Below are 25,342 nucleotides of genomic sequence, written 5' to 3' on the forward strand. Positions count from 1 at the left end.
AAGCCAGTATCCAACTTGATTTTCCAGGCAAATTGAGCAAAGAAGCCAAAGATATGCTTTATAATTTCAGCATTTCTGTTAAAACTGATAGTTACCGAAGAAATACTTTGTCTTTTCTAACTGTTTTGATTATGATGTCTTTATTTTCCCCCCATTCATTTATTTGAAGATCCAGAAAGCAAAAAGATGCTTTATAGTACCATGTAGGAAAGCAGATGCAGTTTCCTAGACCTCTGCTTCATGGCACTGTTCTTCTCCTCACAGGACCCCAAATTGTTCTTATATAATCACAAAATAGCAGAAACAAAGGAAGTTTCACCTCTGGCACTGACATGCCGATAAAAACCCCTCTCTTTCTCTTTACCTCACAAAATCGCTTCAGTTCTCCGAGTAGTAAAAATTATTCTTACCTCCTTTCTAGGCCACATCTCTCTAAAATGACTGCAGTAAAGATACAGCAGTTTCATTGTGTGTGTGCACAGACACACAAACATACACTTGAGGATGTGTGCATCCACATTCTGAAGCAACACCCAACCCCATTATTTCCTATCAAATGCACTAATTTAAAACTAGCTAATTGTGAGCCCAAGTTAGACAGACACTTTAATAAAGTGATCCAAGTTCTACTTACCGCTGGCAGAGCAAAGAAAGATATAGCAAATACTGAAAAACAGGAAGCTATTGTCTTCCCAATCCATGTCTGGGGAACTTTGTCTCCATAACCAATTGTTGTGACTGTTACCTAGGCCAGAAACAAACATCTGATTCACTGCAATGCAGTACCTTTTTTTCCCCAAAAGCAGGAAAAAAGAAAGAAAGAAAAAAAAAAGTAGGGAAGTATCAGGAGATACATATGGATCAGTGCTTGGATCTGTGCATAAAGAAACCACAGGAGTACGCTAAACATCACTGCAGATTTATCCTGGTTTTACATTCTCCAACAGGCATTCACAACTGGCCGCTGTTTTGGATGCAACAGTAGTCTGGACTCAGGATGACCGTTCTCAGTTTGTAGCTGGCTGCTTCCACCTTCCCAAAACTCCAAGGATTGGCCCTATGGGCTTGAAACCATAGGCTTACAGTTTTTGTGCACTTACTTTTAAAGTGTAGTTCCGCAGAGTTGAGAAGCAAGCCTTGAAAGCACTGACTTGCACACAACCAACGCACATACATCTGCCAAGCTCTGCAGTCAGGCAGACACTAGCTGCGGCAGGGTAAGCTGTGCCCTGTGCTGGCGGGAAGGAAAAGGGACAGAACTAACACCATCCCAGCTGAATCTCCATAGCAAGAGGAAGAACACACAACCATTCCAGGACATGTTATCTCCCAAAGTAAATATGTCAGTAGACTAAGAGCTAAATACAGCTGAGCTCTATACTCAGCCTTTTTTCCTCCCCCCACAAATACAGTTCTTTGCCACTCAAAGTTGTGTTTAAGTCATAGGATGCATCATATTACTGTACCTGCATCTGCTCATTACTTATCAGGGTGCAGCAAGGGCCAGGTAATTCCTAAGGGATGGGGAGCCCAGAATCAAGGGAGATTACATAGCCAGCAGGGCACTGCCTCCCCAGTCAGGACCCAGTCCCACAGCACCCAAGCAAAACAGATGCAGAAAGAGCAACCAGATCCAACCAAGAGACCAGATTATAAGGCAATATCACAGCAATGAGGCAGGTCCAACATCAAGCCAGGAAGACCACCCACAGGTCAGGGTTAGGATCAGGTCCAGTAGTCAGCATGTACATCTACAGGGATGAGACTAAGCCAAGCTACCAGCCCACAGCTTGAAGTCAGGATCAAGGAACTCCACAGCCAGACACAGCTGCAGTTGAGCTACGGACCACCTCTCTTCTAGCTGAGTGCTGAGCTTAAATAGAGCCCCTGGGTGTGGGCCACAGGTGATGCTGGTCAGGGTCATTAGGCCAATTAGTGCCCTCAGGGCCGTGACAACAGCCTCCCCTCTCAGCAAGGCATGTCCTCACCAGGTCTGTGATCAGTAGGGACTTGCTGTAGAGGGACTAAATCACTGTGGGAGTGTCAGGCCACCCCTGAAAAGCCACAGAGGCAAGGAGGGCCTGACTGGGTCAGAGGTTTTGGGCTGTTCCTGATAAGCCCCAGCAGGTTGGCAGAGAATTCATTAGGAGCCCAGTGGTCAGTAAAGGGTTGATGCTGTGGGGGAATCAGAGTCCAGGTGAAGGCTGGTCCATCAGAAGGGTTCTTAATGTAACAAGGGCCAGCTGCTCCCCAGTGGAAGGTGATCCCAAGGCGGGATCCCAAGGCAAGTCAAAGGAATCCCACTGCTGGCCAGACAGCGGCCTCACTACACTGGGCCCAGCCCCACAGCAGGATAGACTCACAAGCAGTGGCCATGTCCAACAAAGAGTCTAAATCATACGGCAATATCAAGATGATGAGGTAAGACAGAGGTTGAGTACGGAAGTCAGCCCATAGGTTGACCATGTCTGAGCTGGGGACCAGCTCTCCTCCAGCACAGCTCAAGCAAGATATAAATACCCAGGGATAAGCCTAAATAGAGGCCCTGGGCCGTGGGTGTTGGAGGTGGTCCCAGGTGTGGCTGGTCAGAGCCATTAAAGCTTTTTAGCATACTCAGACACTGCCAAAAAGATGACTTGCACCTCTGAGAAGAGGAAAGCTTCTGGTGAGGAAATGAAGAATTCTGTCACCAATACCAACCACTGGGGAGAGCTTTAAATAGAAAAAATATACTTCTATTTGGGAGCACCAGCCCTAAGCCCAGTCCCACTCCCTTCACTTTGCCTTGAATGGTAGTAGAAATACAGCCAAAACAGACTTAAAAGAATATGTAAATTTACACTGACTACAAAAGAGGATGTGGAAATACTGCCTTTTATGGGAAAACTTGCTGACAAATACTTAGATATTATGCAAAAATAGGCTTCTCAGAAGAAACTATCAGCAATAAAGGCATGGGAAGAATATACTTTCTTCTCCTCTCAGAGCAGTTCTACAGAGAGCTGGAAGGAAGATTTGCAGGGAAAAAATGACCAACTACTATCAAACTGAGTTTTTCCAAGTTCAAAAAAAATTAGGCTTGTGCTTATTCATCATGAATTTCTCACCTGACGAAGTCAACTTTGTAGTATCTATATCCTCTAATGAATATTGTTATTTTGAACAGCAAACTGCTCTCAGCAGGCGCTCTATCTTGCCAGGTGTTTGTCCAGATTTAATGTGGCTTGCCCATGAAGTGACTCAGGTGCTATGTACTACCAGCAGTACAAACAGATGAGTTTGCCAGCCCCCAAAATTAAACTAGACCCCCCAAAATTCAACTTTGAAATGCAGCATGTGTTAGTGGAGAGTGGAGGAAGTTAAAGCAGTGTTTCTTTAAAGGCACTTCAGCTCCTCAGTGCACCCAGATGACCCCTTAAAGTCTGGGATTTTTCCTTCCTTCTCCTCTCTTTTTTCTTATGAAAGGCTTCTTGGTTTTTTGTGGTTGGGTTTTTTTTTTTTGGTTTTTTTTTTGAGTTCTCCGGCACTCAGGACTTAAAAACAAACTGCAGTAATGTTGAGCTGCCTTAGCGTTACTATGGAAGACAGCATGAAAGCTGTAACCACAGAAAAGATGATTTTCCATCTCTACAGCAGGCATTTGGCTGGCAGATTCTGCAGGTGCCTGAACATGTCTCAGAAAGTTTCTCCCTGGCTACCTTAAGAGGGTTCCTTCTTGGTAATCTAATTAGTGCATTGAAGTATGTGGAAAGGATTATAAATAATGTAATTCTCTGGCTTTTTTAATCACAACCAGAATCTTTTTCTACTTGTATATCCAAAAGTTACTAGTTATCTGCTCAGAGAATGTTTAATAACTAGGCTTTGGAAAATGACACCTTCTTTGTAACACAGATTTACTATGGCACATTCCAGCTGGTATGCACATGCTCGAACACAGGCTCTGAAAACATATATGTACACTTCAAAAAAGGAAGACGTCTAATTTAGTAGAAGTCAACAGAGCTTCTCACATGCTTTAAGATAGGCAGGTGTCCTGAAGTCTGAAGAGTCAGAACTGCACACCTCAAAAAACATTAAATATAAAGAGGTTCAAACTGCTACCTCTGGCATGGAAATTTACTACTGGAAATTCTGAGCAATTGATCCCAAGTACCTCTGCCAGTTAACACCATTTTACGGGAGTGACTATTTAACTCAAGTTCAATGGTACCGAATAGTCCAGTTGCAGCAAAACCAATAAGCATTACCAACAGCAAGAGACGAGTATGGAAGGGCCAAAAGAAGAGAAGCCTCCTACATGCCCTTCTTCTTTCCTCAAGAAAAAATACCCAGAAAGGACAGAAAAACTGCTGTGACATGGGTTGCAATTCTGGCAGACTGACAGTGCTGTTGGAAATGCTTTTGCATGTGTTCTAACATGCTATAAGTTCTGAAAGTGGCTTCGTATAAAATACCACAAGCCTTTGATATGTCTTTGCAGTTTAATCTGTGTGCCTGCCAAATCTAGGTGAAACAACCTTGCATTTAACTGGAGCGGGCAAATGTAGTTAGCATTTAATTCCAACTCTCATTCATTCTTTATTTTCCCTTTTCTTCATATTTAAACCTTTCAGGTCATTTGTATCAAGTTCAGCAAGCTTGCACTTTCTACTCAAAGCAAAATGTTACCCATAATACACTCTGTGGTTTTTGTCAGACACATAAGACTTTCAAATACTTGCTACCAAGATTTTTTTCCTATGGTTCAGTTTTGAAAGGCAAAAGTGAAATCAAATTTCACTCCCTAGTAACTCCACATCTGTGTTTCTATGTTACAGAAGATTTGAAAAGAAAAAGAAACTGATTCACTTTGTCCTTTGTCACTGTTCCCAGCTGTGAACTGCACCTGCACCGTGACTCACTAATGCTGAGGAGGCCTAGACGTCTGAAAAGCTTAAACAACAATTTAAACAGTGTTCTTCATGTGCCTCACACAGCTAGAGAAAGACAAAGCTGATTTTATCTTGCTATTACACAAAACAAGTCAAGTTTTGGAAAACAACAACAAAACCCATTGAACACTTTGTAAGGCATATACATACACTTTGAAATACAGATTCCAAGTCATCTATCTCCACAAGGTAAAGTAATGCACATTTTAAACTTATCTGTTGGTCTTCATAACTGAACTCCTTTTAAATTCCCTAAGTCAAAAATATTAACAAAATATGCTTATATAAACACATCCTGACTTTTTTGACCTTAATTTTTTACTCTTTACTCAAATCAAGACTGTAGCTTCTAGCATTTAAAAATATTTTGTAATCCATATCTAAACATTCAATGCAACTCATAAAGCAAGCTCTGGATAACTATAGCTAATAAAATAAAAAAGAAGGAAAGGTAGAAAAAGTACACTGGCTTCACATGGAAGTTTTGTTACATGCAGGAATAACCCATGCATGAATATACATGGGCAGAACCGGATGCTAAAAACCATAGCTAGTTGCCAAACTGATTGCTGAAAATCCTTTTTCGTTTTCCACTGTTTGATCAGGGGTTCTTCCTCTCTCCCATTCAGGTCTGAATTTGGGCATTTCTGGCCTTTTGCAGTTACAAGCCCAGGAATTACTTTATGAAACATCAAAGACATTGTCCAGAGCAAACGTGAATCACCATCCTTTAATGGTTACGTATTAAATTAAGACCTCCTTATTAATAAACTATATGCTTTCAATTTGTTTCACTGGTGTCATTTTAATTCACATAGTGCTACAAACCTCTTTGGAACTTCACTACACTAGAAAAATGTGTGAGATATTTCTCATAGATTTAGCTGAACTAGCGCAAACTTTTATGGTAGCCCCTAATGCTGCTGGACTTCCCACAGGAAGCGCCACTTTTAATTAGATGTACTTCACAGACTATTCAGCTAGACCATTAGTAAAAACAGAAACAGTAGCTGCGTTCCACTGTGTTCAGTCATTTGAACACTGGTATTTGAGCTGAACTGCTCAAATAATAGTAGAATAAGTGAGCCTGTGTACTGGTTTGTTTTCTTACAGTAGACGTGGGGTATCTTTCATAACGTCAATTACACCCTAATTGTTTTACTTTTGCTTTTAAAATATAGCACAATCTGTGCTTCTGGGACATTTATTCTTTTTTTTCCACTAGCTAGAGGTTATCTCATGTCTATAACCATGAGGTTTTATGTTCTGAAAATGTTATCGTATGTCTATTGAGGACTTTAACAAGTGATTGTTGTATGGGCTAGTTAACGGTTTCCTTTCTTCCCAGCACATTAGATAATCAGGTCCATCTGGCCATTTAGTGGATTTTTCTTTTTTACTAGATTCTTCTTGGTTTGTATTGTTTTGCACAGCCATAGGTGATACTCTGCAAATGAAATGAATACCTGACAACCCAATGACAGGAATTTAATGTTCAAAAGATTTTTATACTGAACAACTTAAAAAGTGGTAACTCAGGCTACGTGTAATATAATCTATATTTCTGTATACTCCATTGAAGTAGAGGCTTACGCAGCATCTAAGTTAAGGATTAGAAACATATATCTATTAGGAATTTTTTTGTCTGCCTTCCCAGACTTACTCACCAGTTTATTTGGATGCAGATAAACAATCGGTTTATGGCCCGATAACTATATTGGCATTTTTCAAGTCTATTATCTAAGAACAAATTCAGTTTATTGTGTTTCAAATCACTCTTGAATATATCCTTCTCCCTCTGGAAGTTGGTGGCTTTGCATCTGTTCTAGTCCTCTCATTTTTCTCTGTCACTAACACTGATGTGATGGATCTCCTTGGGTTTGTTATAATGAGACAGCCAACTCATAAAATATATGAGGTTCTCTCGTGGGGAAAAGGGACCATGAGAGAAGAGATGGTTCGTGCAACAGCTAAAAAGGAAGGAAAGCATGAGTCACAGTGAGAAACATGATGAGAAGAGCCATATGAAGGGAGTGTAGAAACAATCTGGTCTCTTATTCTGTTCATAGCTATCTATTCCTTTTTCAACTGATTCTGGGCATGCACACAATAATCACCACAATACTCTCAAAATCCCAGTTTCCCCTTAATGGTATTTTTTTCTTTATTTCACCAAAGATTTGCACTGACCCTGACTGATGGTTGATATCCAAAGTAGCTGATGAATCTGTGAAGCTTTGCCAGCTGCTTTTGATGGAGGTATTTACCTTTACAGTGTAAATCATGGAATTACTAAAAAAAAAAAGGAACCTGTAACCTGCATCAAGGTCTGCATTATTACTGAGAGAGTGAGCTTTACACAAAAAGGTCCAAAAAAATAAAGTCATTAACCCAACTTCCACAAATAGAATATACTTCTAAAGTTATGCACCTTTTGCAGATAACTAAGTAGAATTTAAAAGAAGTGGTATAGGGTTTGGAGAGTATTTATACTCTTTTTGAAATGTGGATTTCAATGTGGACTTCAGTGTGGACTTTTTGTATCTGTAAACATTCAATGTCCTTTGCTAAGGACTTGCTATCATGCTTGCACAATAAAGTTTAATACCAAAATAATTTAATTGCATTTATTATATTTATACCAGTATCCTTTTTAAAAGGTTGTTGAGCTTTCCTACAGAAATACGTTCTGCAAAGAAAGAAATGCCAGATTTTTTAAAAAGATCATAACTTCAACAGAAAATCTTGTTTGCACGTGCATTTTGTTGGTAAAGACTTACCACACCCCACCAAAGGGCATCAGCGTAGCTGGAGAAACCTGTCTTTCCATCCTCATCAACTGCATCCTTCTCAGCAAGATAAACAAAATAGGATGAAAAAATTAATCCCAAGAATCCAATGTACAATGTGGTTATGAGTTCCTATTAAAAGAGAAAGCAAAGAAGTGCATAAGGTTTACATTGTATATATTCTATTATTGTAAAACATTGTAAATATCTGGGGGGGGTTTGCATCACAGTAGAAAAATTAATAAGTTACATTTCAGGTATGAAATTTGCTTCCAGTAAAACAGGTAGTTCAGTGACTTTTTTTCTATTCATATCAGACTAAAGAATTCAAGAAGCCATCATTTATACAAGATCATTAGCTGTCCAGCTAAATGTAGGGTGGGACATCTCTCTTGTTTTATATCTTGCGAACGGGAATCATTCCATTTAACTGTACGCTCAAAATACTAAATGTTAGTACATTTTAAAAAAAGTAAAACAGCTTTAGAAATGCACTTTATGAATAGTACGCTAAAATAACAGTTAAGAAATAACAACCATGTCTTGTGATTATGACCATATCTAAGCAATGAACTTGTGTATCTGATATTTAAATTGCTTAAGACTGAATATTGATGCCTTAACAGTTTTATGTTAAGATAAAATAAAATCTTAAGATAAAATATTATGTAGGTGTAAACTCTACTTCAGTCCTGAAAAACAAAGACTGAGGCTAGGACAGTTAATTAGAAGGGACTTTTGTTCAGGCATGATACAGTACTTGTGAATGTACCAGTTTCTCTATAGATTTTTGGATAGGAAAGTTGTATCAGAACTGATGTGACTTAGATACAGGATTGTTATTTTCTTCAGAAAAAATGTGCTTGCGCATTTAAACAAGCCAAAATGTGTGGTGTCACAGATGCAAAAATGTGTAAAGCTTATAAAAGCAGTGCTACATTGTAATCAAATGAGATAGTCACCTACCCCTCAGGAAAATGCAATACCTAGTTATGAGGGAAAATAGCTTATTTTAATTACTTAAAGTTTACAATGCTTCAATAGTTAACACACATTATTCCTTTATTTTCTTTGCACATATTTAGCCATCTTCATTATGAAACATTGTAGTACTACATCTTCATTGGCATCTTCCTTAAATTCTTGACAGTTATTTTTCTTTCCTTGGATCCAAACCAATACAGGAATTAAAATACTCCCATAAGATAAATTTAAAATTAAAACCTAAAATTAAAATCTAAGAAGGATTGCCTCTACTTATAAAGTATGTCAGGTTTTCACAGATTTTCTGTAACACTCTACCCACGTTTCTTAAACCGTTTGTGAGGGAAGGCTCAGGTTTTATCATCAAACTTCCTTCAGATTTTTTTTTATTTCTTTCTTTTCATTTCCTTATAAGAGCTTTCTGGGGAAATGTAGCCCTGGTAGCTAGTAACTGCATTCAGCAGCAGGAACTATACTCTTCCTTCTGCTATAGCACTAATTAAAATCTAGGTTCAGCAAGTTTTTAAGCAATCTTGGCACAAAGCAAAGTAGGTGTTTTTTTCTCTAATCATTTAATAATTACCTAAATAATGAATTTTGATAGTATTCAGTTTTGCCCATGGGCAAGTCCTTTAATCTAAGCCTTAACTTTTTGCAGGCCTGTTTGCTAAACAAGACAGCTGAAAGAGGAAATAAAACTTGGGTTTTCAATAGTTCTGATTTCTATGCTGGTCACCATTCTTTTCTCATCTTTTTCTCTAATGATAATGGTACACTGTGTACTTGTACATATGACTTCATTGCTCTGAGAAGTTCCTTGTGTTTACATTTATAGTTGACTATTTGCATTTCTCTAATTTTTCACAACTTTTTGGTTCGCCTGCACAATATTTTTTCAATGCAAGGCGAAACTGTTTAACACCTGAGACTGCAAGTTCAGTGATCCATAGAAAACTACAACAGAAATGGAGACTAATTCTTGTTGCCTGCTTACAAAGAAAACACTCTGCTTTCATCTCTAGTAGATTTGTGACTTCCTTCCCCATCAACAGAAATCTTTTAGTTACACTTGGCATGTTGCTTACATCTCGGATATTAATAGGTTTTGCACATTATTGAGGAATGGCCATGACTGCTTTCTTTTAATTTTGTCTCAAAGGACAGAATTAGAGAGTGGATGATAATTGGAATACTTCTGTGTTAAGTGCTGGCTTTTTGAGAAGCAGGCAGAAAAATATGCTTTCCAGAAGTGTTATGCATAGTCTTATGAGATCTTTTCAAAGTGGTTGAAACACCAACAGAACTATTTGGCTTATTTCACCACTGGCACCTCTCAGCTTCAGTCCTATTCATCTAAAGACTTAACTCTTAGATAGATTTGTGTCTACCAATGTCAAATATTATGAATTGATACATGATCTCAAAGCAAAGAGCATTTTGCAGAAATCAGGCTTTAAAACTTCACATTTATATGATTTTTTAGTAGACGAGCTTAAGAATGAAGAGTGCTGCCTAATACAAATGACTGTTTTCAGCGTGGACTTTCAGATACATATATGCAAAGGAAACAGCAAGAACAAAAAACAAATATGCACAAAGGTAAATTTGGATATTGAGAGACTTGAGTCAACACATTTTTTTAACTTAGATTTATATTTTCAGTTACAATAAGGACCACACAATATAAAATTCAACGTTTAGGAAAAATACAAGTCAACCCCAAATCCGCAACTTATCAGTAACTCTGTCCTCAAAGCAGTAGAAGACCTCACAAACCAAGATGAGGAATAAGTAAAACTAATTGAGAGGCTTACAAGCTGGAGCTGGATTGGCTAACTCAGTTTTTCAGTAAGCTGCATGATTTTTCCATGTCTTTCCATCACCACATGTGATATTGACTCATGTTTTGTTGCTTTTGGCGAGAAATGCTTGCATAAGCTCAACCTGCTGAAAATAGAAGAGCATCCTAGCCAAATCGGGCCTAAGTGAGCTAATACAGCTATATGTAAAATTCCAAAACACATGGAAATCATTGGTGACAACTTTAGTAAGCTCTTCTGGGTCCACAGAGGTCCAAGTGTTTGTTATTTTCACAGGTCACAAAGATGTGAATTTATTTTCTCACATTGTTTAAGGGTTTAGGGTCCCATTTTTTCTGAAAGAGTACCAAACTCAACAAATAAATGAGGACCTTGTACTCTGCCTGTAAAGAAAAAGCAGCTGAGGTGTTTTTGTTTTGGTTCTTTTTTTTTAAACAAAAATTTCTTTAAGAGACTGGACAGGAATAAAGGTTCCATTTTTCCTTCCGTTCGGTACCATGCTAGGGTTTCAGCTACACTTGTCCAATGTCAATACAGAACTGTGTGTTTTTTATTAATGTGTTAGTGGGTGATCTGCTTTGACAAGTACTACAGATCTGTAAAGTTTTATATATCATCATAATCACTTCTTTGGATTAGCAGAACTTCAGGTGCGTTTATTCATAAATTCACTTCTCCAAGGGTATTTTTTTTCCTTTTAAATCATTGAACTTATTTATGTTTGTGACATTTAAGACTTAAGTGTTACATTTTGGAGATAGTATTTCCAGATTCTTGACTAAAACTCTAAACACCCACAGGAGAAAATTCTCTCAAACACCTCTGTCAGTAAGGTTAGCAAATGTTGAGAAAGTGTATTTGGATATCAGCTCTGCCCTAGCTAGATATCCAGGCAATGCGACCATAATAAATGAAGACCACACAGACTAGGAGCATTAAAATTCATCCTGTTGTACAGGATGAAAGTAAGCTTTATACTAGAGCACTTTGGTATGCATCAATGCTTCACAGCCATCGTGACATAAAATTTCCTACAGTACTGGGGGAAAAAAATAAACGGAAGAAAAGTAACTTTTAATATTAAATCAATCTTTTGGATTAAGTACCTCCTATTCTTTGCCCCAGAACAAGAGTTTTCTAAATAGCAAATGAAACAATGTCTGTGTGGAAATCCATAACTATTTCTCAATATCTGGAGAACAAATCTACACTCATAAAGAGCAGGTTAAAGAACCACCCTTACAAGTCTGATGTGAAGATTCATAGCACAGTATTAGCCCTTCACAGTATGGTATGACATGCAAGATTTAAAGGCTAATGATAAAAGTTTATTATTATGTTCATAAAGCTAAATCGCCTTTTCATCAAGAGATTCCATGAAGCCCCAAAAAGAAGCCTTCAGCTAGAAATTTTTAAAAGTTTGCACTAAAACATTTAAGCTTTTCCTGCTTAATGAACTTTTATACAGAATAACTGTTTCAAAGCTTTAACGGACAGATAACAATTTACAGCCAAGTTTACCTCTGTGACTACACCCTTGAAAAAGTAACTTTTCTTGCATATTGTCGTAACATAGTATTTTTATTTATAGAATGGATTAGAAAACTGCTTATTCATGCGGAGAAAATAGAATGATTTAAATAATTGCCTTGTTCTATCAAGGCTTTTCCACTAGTATTTGTTTTTCCACAGTACAACCAAGCTAGGAACACATCTTCTGTGAAAACAGTGGACAGTTTTTGCAATATGAAAGACAGCCCACATAACTGCATTTAATAAATTATATTAAGGATAACATCAAAGAGTATGACAGCTAATTTCCAAAAAAATACTGGTGCTGATACCCTGTTAGCCGCTGACCTGAAGCAAAGAATAGTGTTCCCATTTTAAAAGTAGAAAGAAACACATGATGGACTTTTAAAGTATTTTTTCCCTTGCAACAGCAACTGTTCGTTTAAACCAGACTATGATTTGCATGAAAAGAATATACTAAAGTAAACAAAATGCTGGGGATCTTTAAAGACCTAGTACCTGTCGATGTATGAAAACAACTGATCCTAATAGTCGCCAGGTGCCACCCTGTCGATCTACATGCAGCATGCGAAGTATCTGGAGAAACCGGATCCCCCTGTAAGAAAAATAGGACATTAAATAAAACTAATGATTGAGAACAATACTGCTCTATCTATACATAGTTGACTATGTTCACTAACATACTGCCATATCAGAGAACTGTGATAGCATTGCCCCTGGCTAGGGTTGCATCTTAGAATTGAGGCATCTCAGTAGTCAGCATGTTTAGACCACAGTTCATTATATTCAAATATATTCACAAATATTGACTAGGACAACAATTAGTTAAAAGAAAAACAAAAAAAAAGTCTAAAATATATGCTTTCAAACTCAGAGGAAACTTGCATATTTTACCTGATTATGATTCTCAAATGCTTCCTTTCCAAGCAAAACCAGTGCTTCAAGCTTTGCTAACATAAATATGAGCAAACTTTTTTCTCTATTTGCCAAAAACAGAATGTGACTCAAACATGGTATTTCTGAAGTCCTTTTTGTGTAACTTACAGAAATCATCTCATTGGAAATAGATACAGTCTTATGTGATTTTAGGACAATAACTGAATCATAAACTCCAAATACTTTCAACTAAAGAAAATAATGATCCATAAGGTTCTTCAACAGAATTTTATTCAGTGGAAATATTTCATTCTAGCCACCCTTTCGACAATGAACTTCGTTTGCCTACACTTACCTTACTATCTTATCACTGAAACAAAACAGTGAAGAGCAGGAAAGGATGAATGTTGAATTCATCTATCTGAAATTTTTTCACTAAAAGTATTTTTAGCTCTTTTTAGCTATCTTTAAAATTTTGTTGTTGTTGTTGTTTCTGTTTTTAAATTCAATCTTCTTATTTCAGTTCGTGGCTCCATTTTTCTGGGTTACACCAACAGGCAGGAAACTCAGCATGGTGCCATCCTTCAGTCACTGGTGTTACTCAGACTAGGAAGGCATACTGTCTTCTGAAAAACCCAACTTTTCCTTTATTCAGAAAGCAGGTTTTCTGAGCTTTCACAGTTGGCAGTCAAATGATCAAATGCTTGTCATTTTTTTGGAAAGCACACAGTAATCCTGACTATCAAATCACATATCAGTGACTGTGTATATGAACACCATATTTTGTTATTTCTTTGATATGCCATTGGAATAATATTTTTAATTAGCAGGAAACTTTAAAATATCCACTTAAAACCTGTTAATTGAAACATGGGTCTAAGAAGAGTTACAAGACTACCAAATACATGAGCACCAATAGACTTAGGTAATATAATAGCTCATTCGTTGCTTATGTCAGGAGGGGAGAGATCTACATGTAGCTCCCCTGTAAAATTATTAGACACACCTCTTGATGCCTTGACCTAATGGCAGTTCTTGATTTTCCTGTCTCTGTTGTATCTGAGATGATTATGGTTATGTTACTGCCAAGTGCTGACATGCATGTTATAGGCTGGCAGTTTTACAAATAAAGATTTAAAAAACAAGATAGTGAACAAGAAACTCCAGATAGACAGCCTCTGAACATGCAGAACCCATTTCCTCTGAAAAGAGAAAAGAAATTGGTTGGAAAGAAGACCATTTTTATCAATTTGGTGAACTGAAAACAGTAAGGACAGAAGGCTATAGGACTCTGCTGTGAACTCTGCAGTGTTACTAGGTTTCAGTCTCACTGGTTGCTGCAGGGATCAAAATGTCAACCCGTCATACCTGGTGGGTCTGGAGCTTGCAACTTCATTTTACAAGAAAACAACCTAGTATGCATGCACCCATGCTTTCTGAGATTGCTGGGATTTAAGGGAGGTCCAAAGAGGACCATAACAGTATACCTTAAAAGCAACAAAAGCAAAGGCAAGGATATGAGATTCATTCCTTCTTAATTCAAAAACAGCCACTCACATCCCAGTTCTGAGTAAACCTGATGGGACTAAGAGTTGCCTGACCCAGACGGTTTTTCAATGGGGCAATAACAACACTGCAGAGATGTGAGTTAAGCTTCTCTGGCAGAAAGCATTCTGAGTTTTAGGACAGTGACTGTATAATTTAACACCGGGAAAGCCTGCACTGAGCCCAAAGCCACCTGGGTTCACATATAAACACACAGCAGGCCTTTTCATTAAAGTCCTTCCTACACTTCTAGTTAAATTAAACAAAATCTTTGGAATTTTCACATTCACCCTCCTCTTCTCCTATATGAGCTGATAAATCACATTCATGTTGCCTGTGTGAGTCTTTATTATCACATAAGGATTAATGTTCTATGGTAATAGTTACCTTAATAATACTTTATACATGTAGTTCCCTCCAGTGTTTTTCTACACAGATAGACAGTTTAGACAGTACTGTACCTTCTCACTTCCCAGTGATTAGACTGCGTTGGAAATCAGAGGCTTGTAACAGAACAAGCAGCAGATATTGCAATTTAAGTTAGAAGGAGTGGGAAGTACACCTACTCTGCTTATCATTCCTTTCTTCTGTTTACCCACTTTACTTCCCAAAACAAGCTTGCAGTACTTGATGCAAGCTGAACAAACGGTGTAGACATCAAATGTTTCTGGTTCATGTATGGTATGAGTTACTTGTGTCAAACAAATCCACCAAAGCATAATTACTCTTTAAACAAAGTAATTACTTGTACTCAAAAAGTACCGAGTTAAGCGCTGTCTGGATTACTTCTTAAATAAACTGATGTTCTATAATACTCTCTGTCTCAGAAAGAGAGCTGTTTGATGTTTTATATAGGACATAATGTTTCTTTAGTTTTTTCCTCTTGGCTTCAGCATTCCCACCATTCTTCATATGCCTTGTTTCTGCACTCTTGCTTCCCAACCAGTGACCAAGCACAATAACACACAGTTTTCCACTGTCCAGTGTTTCAATATAGTAACTTTTCCTATATTAGGAAAATTACATACACATCTAATTCAGAAATTGGGAAATTAGATATACATCTAATATAGCTCTGCAGTTGTGAAGAGCTACAGTCACTAGAAGAACATACCTTATTGCAGAGGTGGCGAACACTTGTCCGTTAGATCCTATGCTCAGAACAACAATTGAGGCTACTACCACAATTAGATCTGTTAAAAAAAAAAACCAAGAATGTATTAAATGTTAGCTCTCAGCACTGAAACACACAACAAATACGGACTGAGAAAAGCACTCTAAAAAAAGAAATGAAGTTAGCTGAAATTTGGTGGGCAGTAAGTTAATGTAACATCAAAAACCAATGACTACAGTTTCTTCCATGATGAATTTAATAATGGAAATTTTAAAGATCCTGACAGATCAGGCAGCTTGCCACAAAAACAACAAAGGCAAAGGCATATGTACACCCTAGAAATGAATCCACATTTTGGCTCAAGGCTCTTGAAAGTAAGGGTTTGCTTCGATCAATAATGAAATGCATAAAGTCAAGTATCATACACATGTACGCACGCATACACTTAGTTTAAAAATTGTATCAAAGCTATAAAGCCAAGCTTTCAAAGTTTAGGGAACTGTCAGAACAAAAGTTGCCTAAAAAGAATCAGAGTTGTTGGTTTCCATTGTGATACAGTCTTTAATTGTATGAAAAAATAATTGTTTCCAGAGTTTCATTTTTTTTCCACAACTCCACAGTTTACACAGTTCCAGCATTATACAATGCAAATGATGGATTGTGTTCACAGTGCCAGCATCCCTTATTTTCTCTTATCCTAGTTCAGTGAACAGGTCTATTGCTTTTAATTATTGAACCCTACTCTAACATTATTCTGAGAAGACATTTTTCTAATTTCCTCATGGGCATTTCTGTGGTAATCCTCTTTAGAGCATCTAAATGCTTCACTTTCAAATTCTAACCAGAAAATAAAGGATAATATGATAAATGGGTAGCAAATGTAGACAGAATGAGGAAAAGTTTTGGTAAATGTTACTTGCCAGTTTTAAACAGGCAGTACTTTATTCTTCAGAGCACTTAACGTTATATAGCACTTCAAAAAAAACAGTGCCTGCTGACTTCACTTGCAGCTGTGAGAGCTCAGAACCTCTGTAACCTGACTTCAAAGTCTTCATTTGGACATCCAGAAAATGAGGCACACTTGTGAAAACCGATTTAAATGACTGCCACAGAGTTTCCATGTGATGCCTAGGCAAGATGCAGGATAGAATCCAACTTCAGAGGCAACAACAGTTGCTATCAACAAGGCTAACTTTTTTCCTCTCCTTTAAACATTCTCGTGCCTCATTCACAGCCATTTAGTTGCTGGAACAAATATTGCAGCAGTTCTACAACCAACAGTCTCCTTCACTCTCTGACTTAGATTAATTTCCAGTATCAGGCTGATTTTTGCTGTAAAAGCAGGATTCCTCCCCAAGGGATAGCACTCAATCAGTTTAAAGACTGTACTATAATAATTGTACATTTATGAAAATGAAAATAAATATAGGGAGGGATAAGTTAAGGCTACAGAAAGAGCTTCCATTTTGGGATAATCTTAACTTTTGAGTACCTGACCTTCCAAATTTTTTATGCTGTTCCTTTATTATGTATGTGTGTGAACATACATTTGTAAACACTCGGAATTTAGGGAGGGTTTTCTTCCCATCACATCATAATACAGATATTTGTCCTTAAGCAAATGATGCACCCTATGTCCTTACTAAGTTATCAGACATATACATATGCATCTGATGACCAGCACTGAAGGAGGAAGAGACTGACACGTAGGAAATGAGTTTCAATCAGGTAGTGACAGTAACATAGATTTTTCATTTGTACTTTCCACTTTTCTGGAAGTGTGTTCTACATGGTAGGGATATTTCTTTTTTTCCCCCCAAACCTGTTCTTCTATCTCTGTTGCTTCTCTGTTCCTAGTTTTCCTGCCAGTTTCCAATCTTTAGGCTTCTCATACTAATCCCAGTTCATTGGTTCAAACAGTCCTATTTTACACTCTAGGTCTTCAGCATATCCTTCTGCCCTTACACTGCAACCTTTCAACCCCACATATTTTCAGCCCCTACTTTTTTTCCTGCAGCCTCCTGCTTGCTTGTAGTCTCTCTATACATCCTTCTCCCAGACCCTTGCATCAGCATCCATCCTCCTGTCATTTCACTGAGCCTGTATGTCTCAGTCCATTCCTCCTACCCCACCACTTCACCTCAGCATTCAAGCCTGGTATTTTCCCTTTCCATGTGCCCTGGGCGGTTTCAGGAAGAGCACTATAAAAACAAAATCAACAGATTTTCCACGTCCAGCCCCAGCACTGCTGCTCAGAGAAACCTGAAATTTGAATTGTGCAGGCTCACTGCAGATTGAATCTTTGAAGAATATAAGAGCATCGTCTAGCAGGGCGTTTTAAGCATAAACAAACTACCAATTTTTCAGAGGCTTGTTAGTCAGACAGCTTGATGTTGATTTTCAATGACAATCAAAAAGCTATTTTCTCATGAAGTTTCAAGTATCTGCTTCAAAGTGTAGAAGTGCTAGTGCTCCTCCATAAGAAATGGCCAGAATTGTCTTTTTCAGGAACAGCTTAAATATTTTGCATGAAATGTCTCCACAAGACTCAAATTTAAGCAGACACGGCATAGAAAATACCAGGATAAAGAGCCAACATTTGTTTAAATAACTTTTTCAACTCTAACAAGCATTAGTATTTAGAATAACATTACATTAGTATTTATATTAGTTTTTAAAAAGGAAAGTGTCAGGAAGCCTTGGTAATTTAAAAAATTGAATTCCAGTAATTTATAAACAGCGATATGTGGATATCCTTCTCAAACATTCTACCTACTTACATGTTTGCAAACATGTCTGTACATACACATGAGCCATGGAGAGACAAAAATGACATCGCGTCTTCTATATAATATGTGCACTGCATATGTAGACGACAGACCTACATAAATCACATTCCCTAAAATTTAGCATGTGTAGTACACAGCTTTGAAAACCTCATCCACTTCTAGTCCACTGTCCCTGTGGCTTACTCTTATATTCTGAATCCTTGAGAAATTTCAAACAGCTGTCATTTTTATCTAAAAAATCAGCTTGCCAGTGAAACATTACTTAGTTATGCATAAACTTCAGCACAGCACATAGCAACACCTATAATACAGCTTACCTGAGTATTGCTTTTTTGAGCAAATTGCTGACTTGTTTCTAATGTTCTCACAAGTTTACTTTCTAGTATGCTTTTTGATTAAAAGCAATTACTTTCTCAGCTTTTTGATTAAAAGCAATTAATCCTTTTTAAATTTAAAACAGTAAAAATATTTGCATTTGTAATTTAATTTTTAGTTGCCATAGTATTTTATAGAATGTAAATAGCCCTCAGCTTGCAGGTGTGTTCTTAGCAGTCTGGAGATAATATGATGTCCATAGGACTTAAATTAAACAGATTATATGCACATATTTGAATTTGATTTACATCACATTCTTTTTTGCTGAACTTTTGTGTTCTATGGACACTTCATAAATTAGGTTTATACAAAGTAACTTTTTTTTAAACAAAAAGAGCTTTACATACCAGGTGCTGATGCTTTTTCAGAGCTGTATACATAACCAATTATAGATGCTCATAAATAAAGTTCTATTGTCCTTTACTTAAAGACAATATGAGATGGACACACATATGTGGACTTAGGTCTTTATACCAGCAACCTATGTCCCCCTTATGTCTTTCAAACTGCATGTTGTCAAAACCAGGAGAAACAAAAGTTAATTCATAAATTGATTCTTTGTGACATTTTCTGCAACAACAACAACAAAAGGATAAAAGAGGTTGTGAAAGGACATTCTCTTGATTTTGCCTGTGCTTGGTACCTGCCTTTCATAAAACCCTAATTAGGCTGGGATTTTCAGAAGCATTTAGCTCCTAACCTAATCCTACTGAATAGTAACTAATAGAAGTGTTAAATCAATATTTAGGAAAGGTATCACTATTACTGCTGCTGCCATAGTACATGAGCACCGCACACTCTTTAGAAATGCTCATTCTGTGAACTAGGGAATGCAGAAGCACGGAGAGATAAAGTGTTTTTCCTAGGCATTCTTAGTATGCCGGGAATGAATTCAATCTATGTCTCCTGACAGGTTCTTTAATTATAGAATTGTCCTTTCTCACTTAAAGGTAAACACCTATAATCTGTCTGCAAAGAGGAGAAAAATTAGGCTAACTTTAGAAAATCTACCTAAGAAATAAAAATTTTTTATTTACAAGGTAGAGAAGTTGCATCATTACTCATTTTAGATAAAATTTTAAAAGACCATTCAAGAAATAGCGTGTCCTATCTTAACATTTTCCTTCCCCAGTTATAGAAGTTGCATGTTAACATACTATTTTATGCAGCATGGAATGCAATATTAAACAAGTTTAAAAAAGAAGGTAATAACTAGGCTTGACTACTAAATCTCTTTCTGGTAATAAGCACCAAAATAATTTTTATTTACAATAAGAGAGGGGAAAAAAGGAAAGAGAATGGGAGAAATTAAAGAAGTTCAAAATTGCTACCCAAGTTGAACTTTCTAGGAATTAATCCAAATTTTAGTGTGGACAAAAACCCATGAAAGGCATCTCTCTGATATCAAAGACATTTCAATGATATTTTCTGATTTTAAAATGAAGACCTTTGTATTAACGCAAAAGTAAAATGAATACCTTACTTTACATTCTGTTCTAATCCTTTTATTTCTTTTTCTAGTGTTTGTAATTTATTCTTGTTGATTTGAAAATGATAGGATGAATCAGTATGATTCTATCATTCACAGCAAATATATTTCCCAAGTTTAGCTATTTGGATTAGTATAGACACAATTCCATCTGCATTTGATATCTAAAAACAAATCTTGACTTTAAATGTATTGTATTCTCAGGGGAATTTTAAATGTAAAAACAGTACTGATACCTTTGAATGCACAACCAGCTGTAGTGATTCTTAGCTTTTCTTAATAAAAAACATTGTATCTCCTCCAAGGGCTATATAAACATTAATGTTTACTGTGATAGATGCACAATACCAGTATAGAGAACCACTATCAAGTTGAAATCACAGTTTAACGGGACTGCCACTTTTTCTCCTGCACCTGTATACTCTAATATACCTGCCTAAGAAGCATTTCTTAATTGAAAGAGAAGTCAGGAACATGATTAGGAGGAAAACAGTTACCTGTAGGCTTCATGGTTAGATCATGAAACTACATCAGCTCTAGAAGCAGCCGAAGAATTTGTTTGTATGTAATGAAACACTTCTTTCTCAATAACCCAAAACTGAGTACAGTATCTCATCACATTATTTACTACCCACATCTAGATGTATAACAGAATATGTTGTTTCCTGAGTTTTTGCATCAAGTTCCATAAAGTCACAGATGGTTAAAGAAACATCAGGTCATTCTCTTCCCTTTTCACCTCTCCCACTTTGCTCTATTTAAAACTCAATTAGTTGATGTTTGAGTAACGTAAAATTCGCAGCTCTACTGGAGTCTCTATAAAATCACAGACTTAAAACAGAAACACTGACTTTATGGTCTACTACAATTTTGTCCTAACATCACCTTTTATTAATCCCTCACTGTTCCACAGGTTCTATTAGTCACCTCTCCCCCTAAACTCTCTTCTACTCCAGAGATGCTACCCACAATAGTCCCTCAAACCACCTAAAACTGCTTAACTTTAGTACTACACAGGGGAATTTTTCCTGAGTTATACTTTGCACATTTCCATGTTTTTTCCCAATTTATACTCACTTTTGTGCTTACTTTCTACAGCAGACCTAAGGAAGGATTTTGTGTTCAAAATCTTGTCAATTTTCTCCAATTACACAAGTAGATTTATTAAAGATTTCTTCACAATTTTGCCTTCCTTAAGCTGATGTCTGCTTGTGTCTCACAGCCATACTTTAAATGTTCAGGTCTAGCAATCCAAAAGAAGAAATAACTGCATAGGTTCACAAAGCAGGTAAATGCTTGAGTGATAGACATAGCTCAGAATTGCAATACGGTCCCTGCAGTAGTTGACATTTTACTTTAAAATGGATGATAATAGCAAAGTCAAGAAAAAAAAAAAGAGTTTAAATCTTACCGATAATTGATATTGGCTTTCTGGCAAACCGTATTCTTCCCTGGAAGCCAACATACTTACTCCTGCAGCCTGCAGACCACAATCGGACCACATATTCAGCACCAAAAAACACAACCAAAACTATTTCCTATCAGAATTAAAAGGACAAAATATCAGGGTTTTTTCATTAAAAGACAGACTACAGTTTACACATCTAATTTATTCCTATGACTAATACAAATAAGCTTGTTGACATGAAAGATACAAGGCAAAGGATTGTGTCTAATCTGTTCACTTTTTATATGCATATGCCAGCCAGTATGTAAAAGGGAGATATAATTTGGTCCTGAATGTGATTTGCATGAATAAAAGGATGGTTTAAGCTCCATTCCATCAGTATATCATAGGGAAAACCACAATATTCTTCTTCTTTTGTTTCTTTCCAGAAGTTAAAATTTTTAAAAATAAGGAATGGAGGGAGGCTACAAGCATATCATTCCTAAAACTAACAAGTATATGAAACATTTCTAGATCATGAAACAGAATTTATAAACATAAAAGCAGAAAGTGTAATGTCAGCTTTTGTATATTCAAAATAGATTAATAGAATATCTCAAGTTGGAAGGGACCCATAAGGATCATCAAGTCCAACTCCCTGCTCCTCGCAGGACTACCTAAAACTAAACCATATGACTAAGAGCATCACCCAGACACTCCTTGAACTTTGTCAGGCTTGGTGCTCCCTGGGGAGCCCATTCCAGTGACCAACCACCCTCCCAGTGAAGAACCTTTTCCTAATGTCCAATGTGAACTTCCCCTGATGAAGCTTCATTCCATTTCCTTGTGTCCTATTGCTGGTCACCAGAGAGAGCAGAACAGTACCTTCCCCTCCCACTACTCCTCTTGAGGAAGTTGTAGACTGCGATGAGGTCACCCCTCAGCCTTCTCTTCTCCAAGCTGAACAACCCAAATGACCTCAGCCACTCCTTGTAAGTCTTGCCCTAAAAGCCTTTCACCATCTTGGTCGCCCTCCTCTGGATACAATCTAATAATATGATGTCCTTCTTATATTGAGGCATCCTAAACTGCTTGAGGTGGGGCCGCACCAGTGCAGTGCAGAGTGGGACAATCACCTCCCTCGACCGGCTAGCTATGCTGTGCTTGATTCACCCCAGGACACGGTTGGCCCTTCTGGCTGCCAGGGCACACTTTTGACTCATATTCAACTTGCCATCAACTGAAACCCCAGATCTCTTTCTGCGGGGCTGCTCTCCAGCCTCATCCCCCAGTTTGTATGTATAACCAGGATTGCCCCATCCCAGGTAGAGAATCCAGCACTTGCTTTTGTTAAATTTCATATGGTTGGTGATTGCCCAGCTCTCTAGTCTATCCAGATCTCTCTGTAAGGCCTCTCTACCCTCGAGGGAGTCCACAGCTCCTCGTAGTTTAATATCATTGACAAACTTACTTAATGTAGATTTGATTCCTGCATCCAGATCATTTATAAAAACATTAAAGAGCACTGGCCCTAAAATTGAGCCCTGGGGAACCCCACTGGTGACTGGCTGCCAGCCTGGTGTAACCCCATTTATTACAACCCTTTAAGCCCGATCCACCAGCCAATTGCTCACCCAACATATTATGGACTTGTCTAGCTGTGTGCTGGACAGTTTATCCAGAAGGATACTGTGAGAGACAGTATCAAAAGCTTTGTTAAAATCCAAAACCACCACATCTACTGACTTCCCTTGGTCAACTATGGGTGACCTTGTCATAAAAGGAAATTAAGTTGGTTAAGCAGGACTTTCCCCTTGTGAACCTGTGCTGGCTATGACCAATGACTGCGTTGTCTCTCAAGTGTTTTTCGGTAACTCCCAGAATAACCTTCTCCATAATTTTACCAGGCACTGAAGTGAGACTGACAGGCCTGCAATGACCATGGTCTTCCTTCTTACCATTCTTGAAAATTGGGGCAACATTGGCCGGCTTCCAGTCGACTGGAACCTCTCCAGACTCCCGGGCCTGCAATTACCAGGGTCTTCCTTCTTACCCTTCTTGAAAACTGGGACAGTTGCCAGCTTCTAGTCGACTGGAACCTCTCCAGACTCCCAAGACCATTGAAAAATAATGGAGAGAGGTCCCGTGATGACATTGGCCAACTCTTCCTGTACCCTGGGATGAATCCCATCAGGCCCCATAGATTTATGTGCATCCAGCTGGAGCAGCAAGTCTCAAACAAGTTCAGGGTCAGCTGGGAGTTTATCATCCCCCCAGTCATGGTCTTTCAACACAGGGCCCTGGGGTTCCCAGGGTCCATCATCGGTGTTGAAGACAGAGGCGAAGAAGGCATTAAATGTCTCTGTCTATGTCCCTGTTTGTGAGGTGACCGACCTCGTCAAGCAATGGCCCAATGCTATCTCCGATTCTCCTTTTGCTATTAACATATTTTAAAAAGCCCTTTTTGTTGTCCTTCACAGTGCTGGCCAGCTTAAACTCTAATTGAGCTTTGGCTGCACGAATTTTCTCCCTACCGTGGTGAACAGTATCTCTCTAGTCCTCCCATGTGGCCTGTCCTTGCTTCCAACGTCCGTACACTTTCCTTTTCTGCCTAAGTTCTAGAAGATCACTGCTCAACCAAGCCGGCCTTCTGTCCCACTTGCTTGACTTCTGACACTTTGGAATTGCCTGCTCCTGTGCTCTTAGGAGATGGCTCTTAAAAAGTGACCAGCATTCATGGACCTCAATACCTTTAAAAGCAGATTCCCAGAGGACCTTACGAACTAGCTCCTTCAGCAGCCTGAAGTCTGCTCTCCCCATATCCAGGATCGAAGTTTTGCTAGCAGTCCTCCTCCTATCACCAACTTCTGAAATTCAACTACTTCACGGTCACTGTGACCAAGACAGCCACCAATCACCACTTCACCCACAAGTCCCTCTCTGTTTACAAACAACAAATCTAGGAGGGCACCTTTCCTAGTCAGCTACCTGCACCAAGAAGTTATCTTCAACATGCTTCAGTAATTTCCTGGACTTGTTTGTGTCCGCTGTATGATATTCCCAGTTAATGTCTGGGAAGTTAAAATCACCCGTAAGGACAAGGGCAGCTGATCTAGAGATATCCCTTAATTCCTTGTAAAATAATTCATCGATGTCGTCGTCCTGGCTGGGTGGTCAATAGTAGACTCCCACAACAACATCCACTTTATTTGCTTTCCCCTTCATCCTTACCCAGAAGCTCTCAACCATGTCATCGCCAACTATAGGCGCCATACAGTCCAACCCCTCCCTTATACAGCGCCACCCCCCCACCTTGCCTGCCCTGCCTATCCCTCCTGAAGATCCTATAATGGTTCATCACGGTACCCCAGTCACAGGTGCCCATGAGGTTTCGCTTATGCCAATGATGTCGTAGCTCTGGGACTGGGCCAAAGCTTCTAGCTCCTCTTGTTTATTCCTCATGCTGCGCGCATTAGTGTAGAGACATTTCAAATGTGCTCCAGTGTACTCAGCACATCGTGGAGCAGACTGAAGGACCTCGCTAGCACACTGTCCCTCAAAAATCACATGCCACCCTCAAGCTTATCTCTAGCAAGTCTGTTTTTATCCTTTTCCCCCCTTCAAATCTAGTTTAAAACTCTTTCGATGAGCCCTGCTAACTCCTGTGCAAAGATCCTTTTCCCTGTTTGAGACAGGTGTGCCCCGTC

The 25,342-nt window shown here is 38.2% G+C and overlaps 1 protein-coding gene across 1 annotated transcript in view; it reads right to left on the reverse strand.

The window, feature by feature from the left end:
- LOC104072234 (potassium voltage-gated channel subfamily KQT member 1-like) overlaps positions 1 to 25,097 on the reverse strand; it is a gene marked incomplete at its 3' end in the record, with an annotated part of 29,128 nt that extends 4,031 nt beyond the window's left edge. Inside the window, exons 1-8 of the mRNA XM_009579577.1 lie at positions 25,002 to 25,097; positions 23,458 to 23,660; positions 23,270 to 23,405; positions 21,660 to 21,786; positions 15,596 to 15,674; positions 12,559 to 12,655; positions 7,715 to 7,855; positions 635 to 745 (exon numbers count right to left, since the gene is read on the reverse strand). Of these exons, the coding sequence (XP_009577872.1) occupies positions 635 to 745; positions 7,715 to 7,855; positions 12,559 to 12,655; positions 15,596 to 15,674; positions 21,660 to 21,786; positions 23,270 to 23,405; positions 23,458 to 23,660; positions 25,002 to 25,097 (990 nt within the window). The remainder of the gene's footprint in view (positions 1 to 634; positions 746 to 7,714; positions 7,856 to 12,558; positions 12,656 to 15,595; positions 15,675 to 21,659; positions 21,787 to 23,269; positions 23,406 to 23,457; positions 23,661 to 25,001) is intronic.
- Positions 25,098 to 25,342: the final 245 nt, after the last annotated feature.

This window comes from Fulmarus glacialis, unplaced genomic scaffold (genome assembly GCF_000690835.1).
Source record: "Fulmarus glacialis isolate BGI_N327 unplaced genomic scaffold, ASM69083v1 scaffold896, whole genome shotgun sequence".
Classification (NCBI taxonomy): Eukaryota; Metazoa; Chordata; class Aves; order Procellariiformes; family Procellariidae; genus Fulmarus; species Fulmarus glacialis.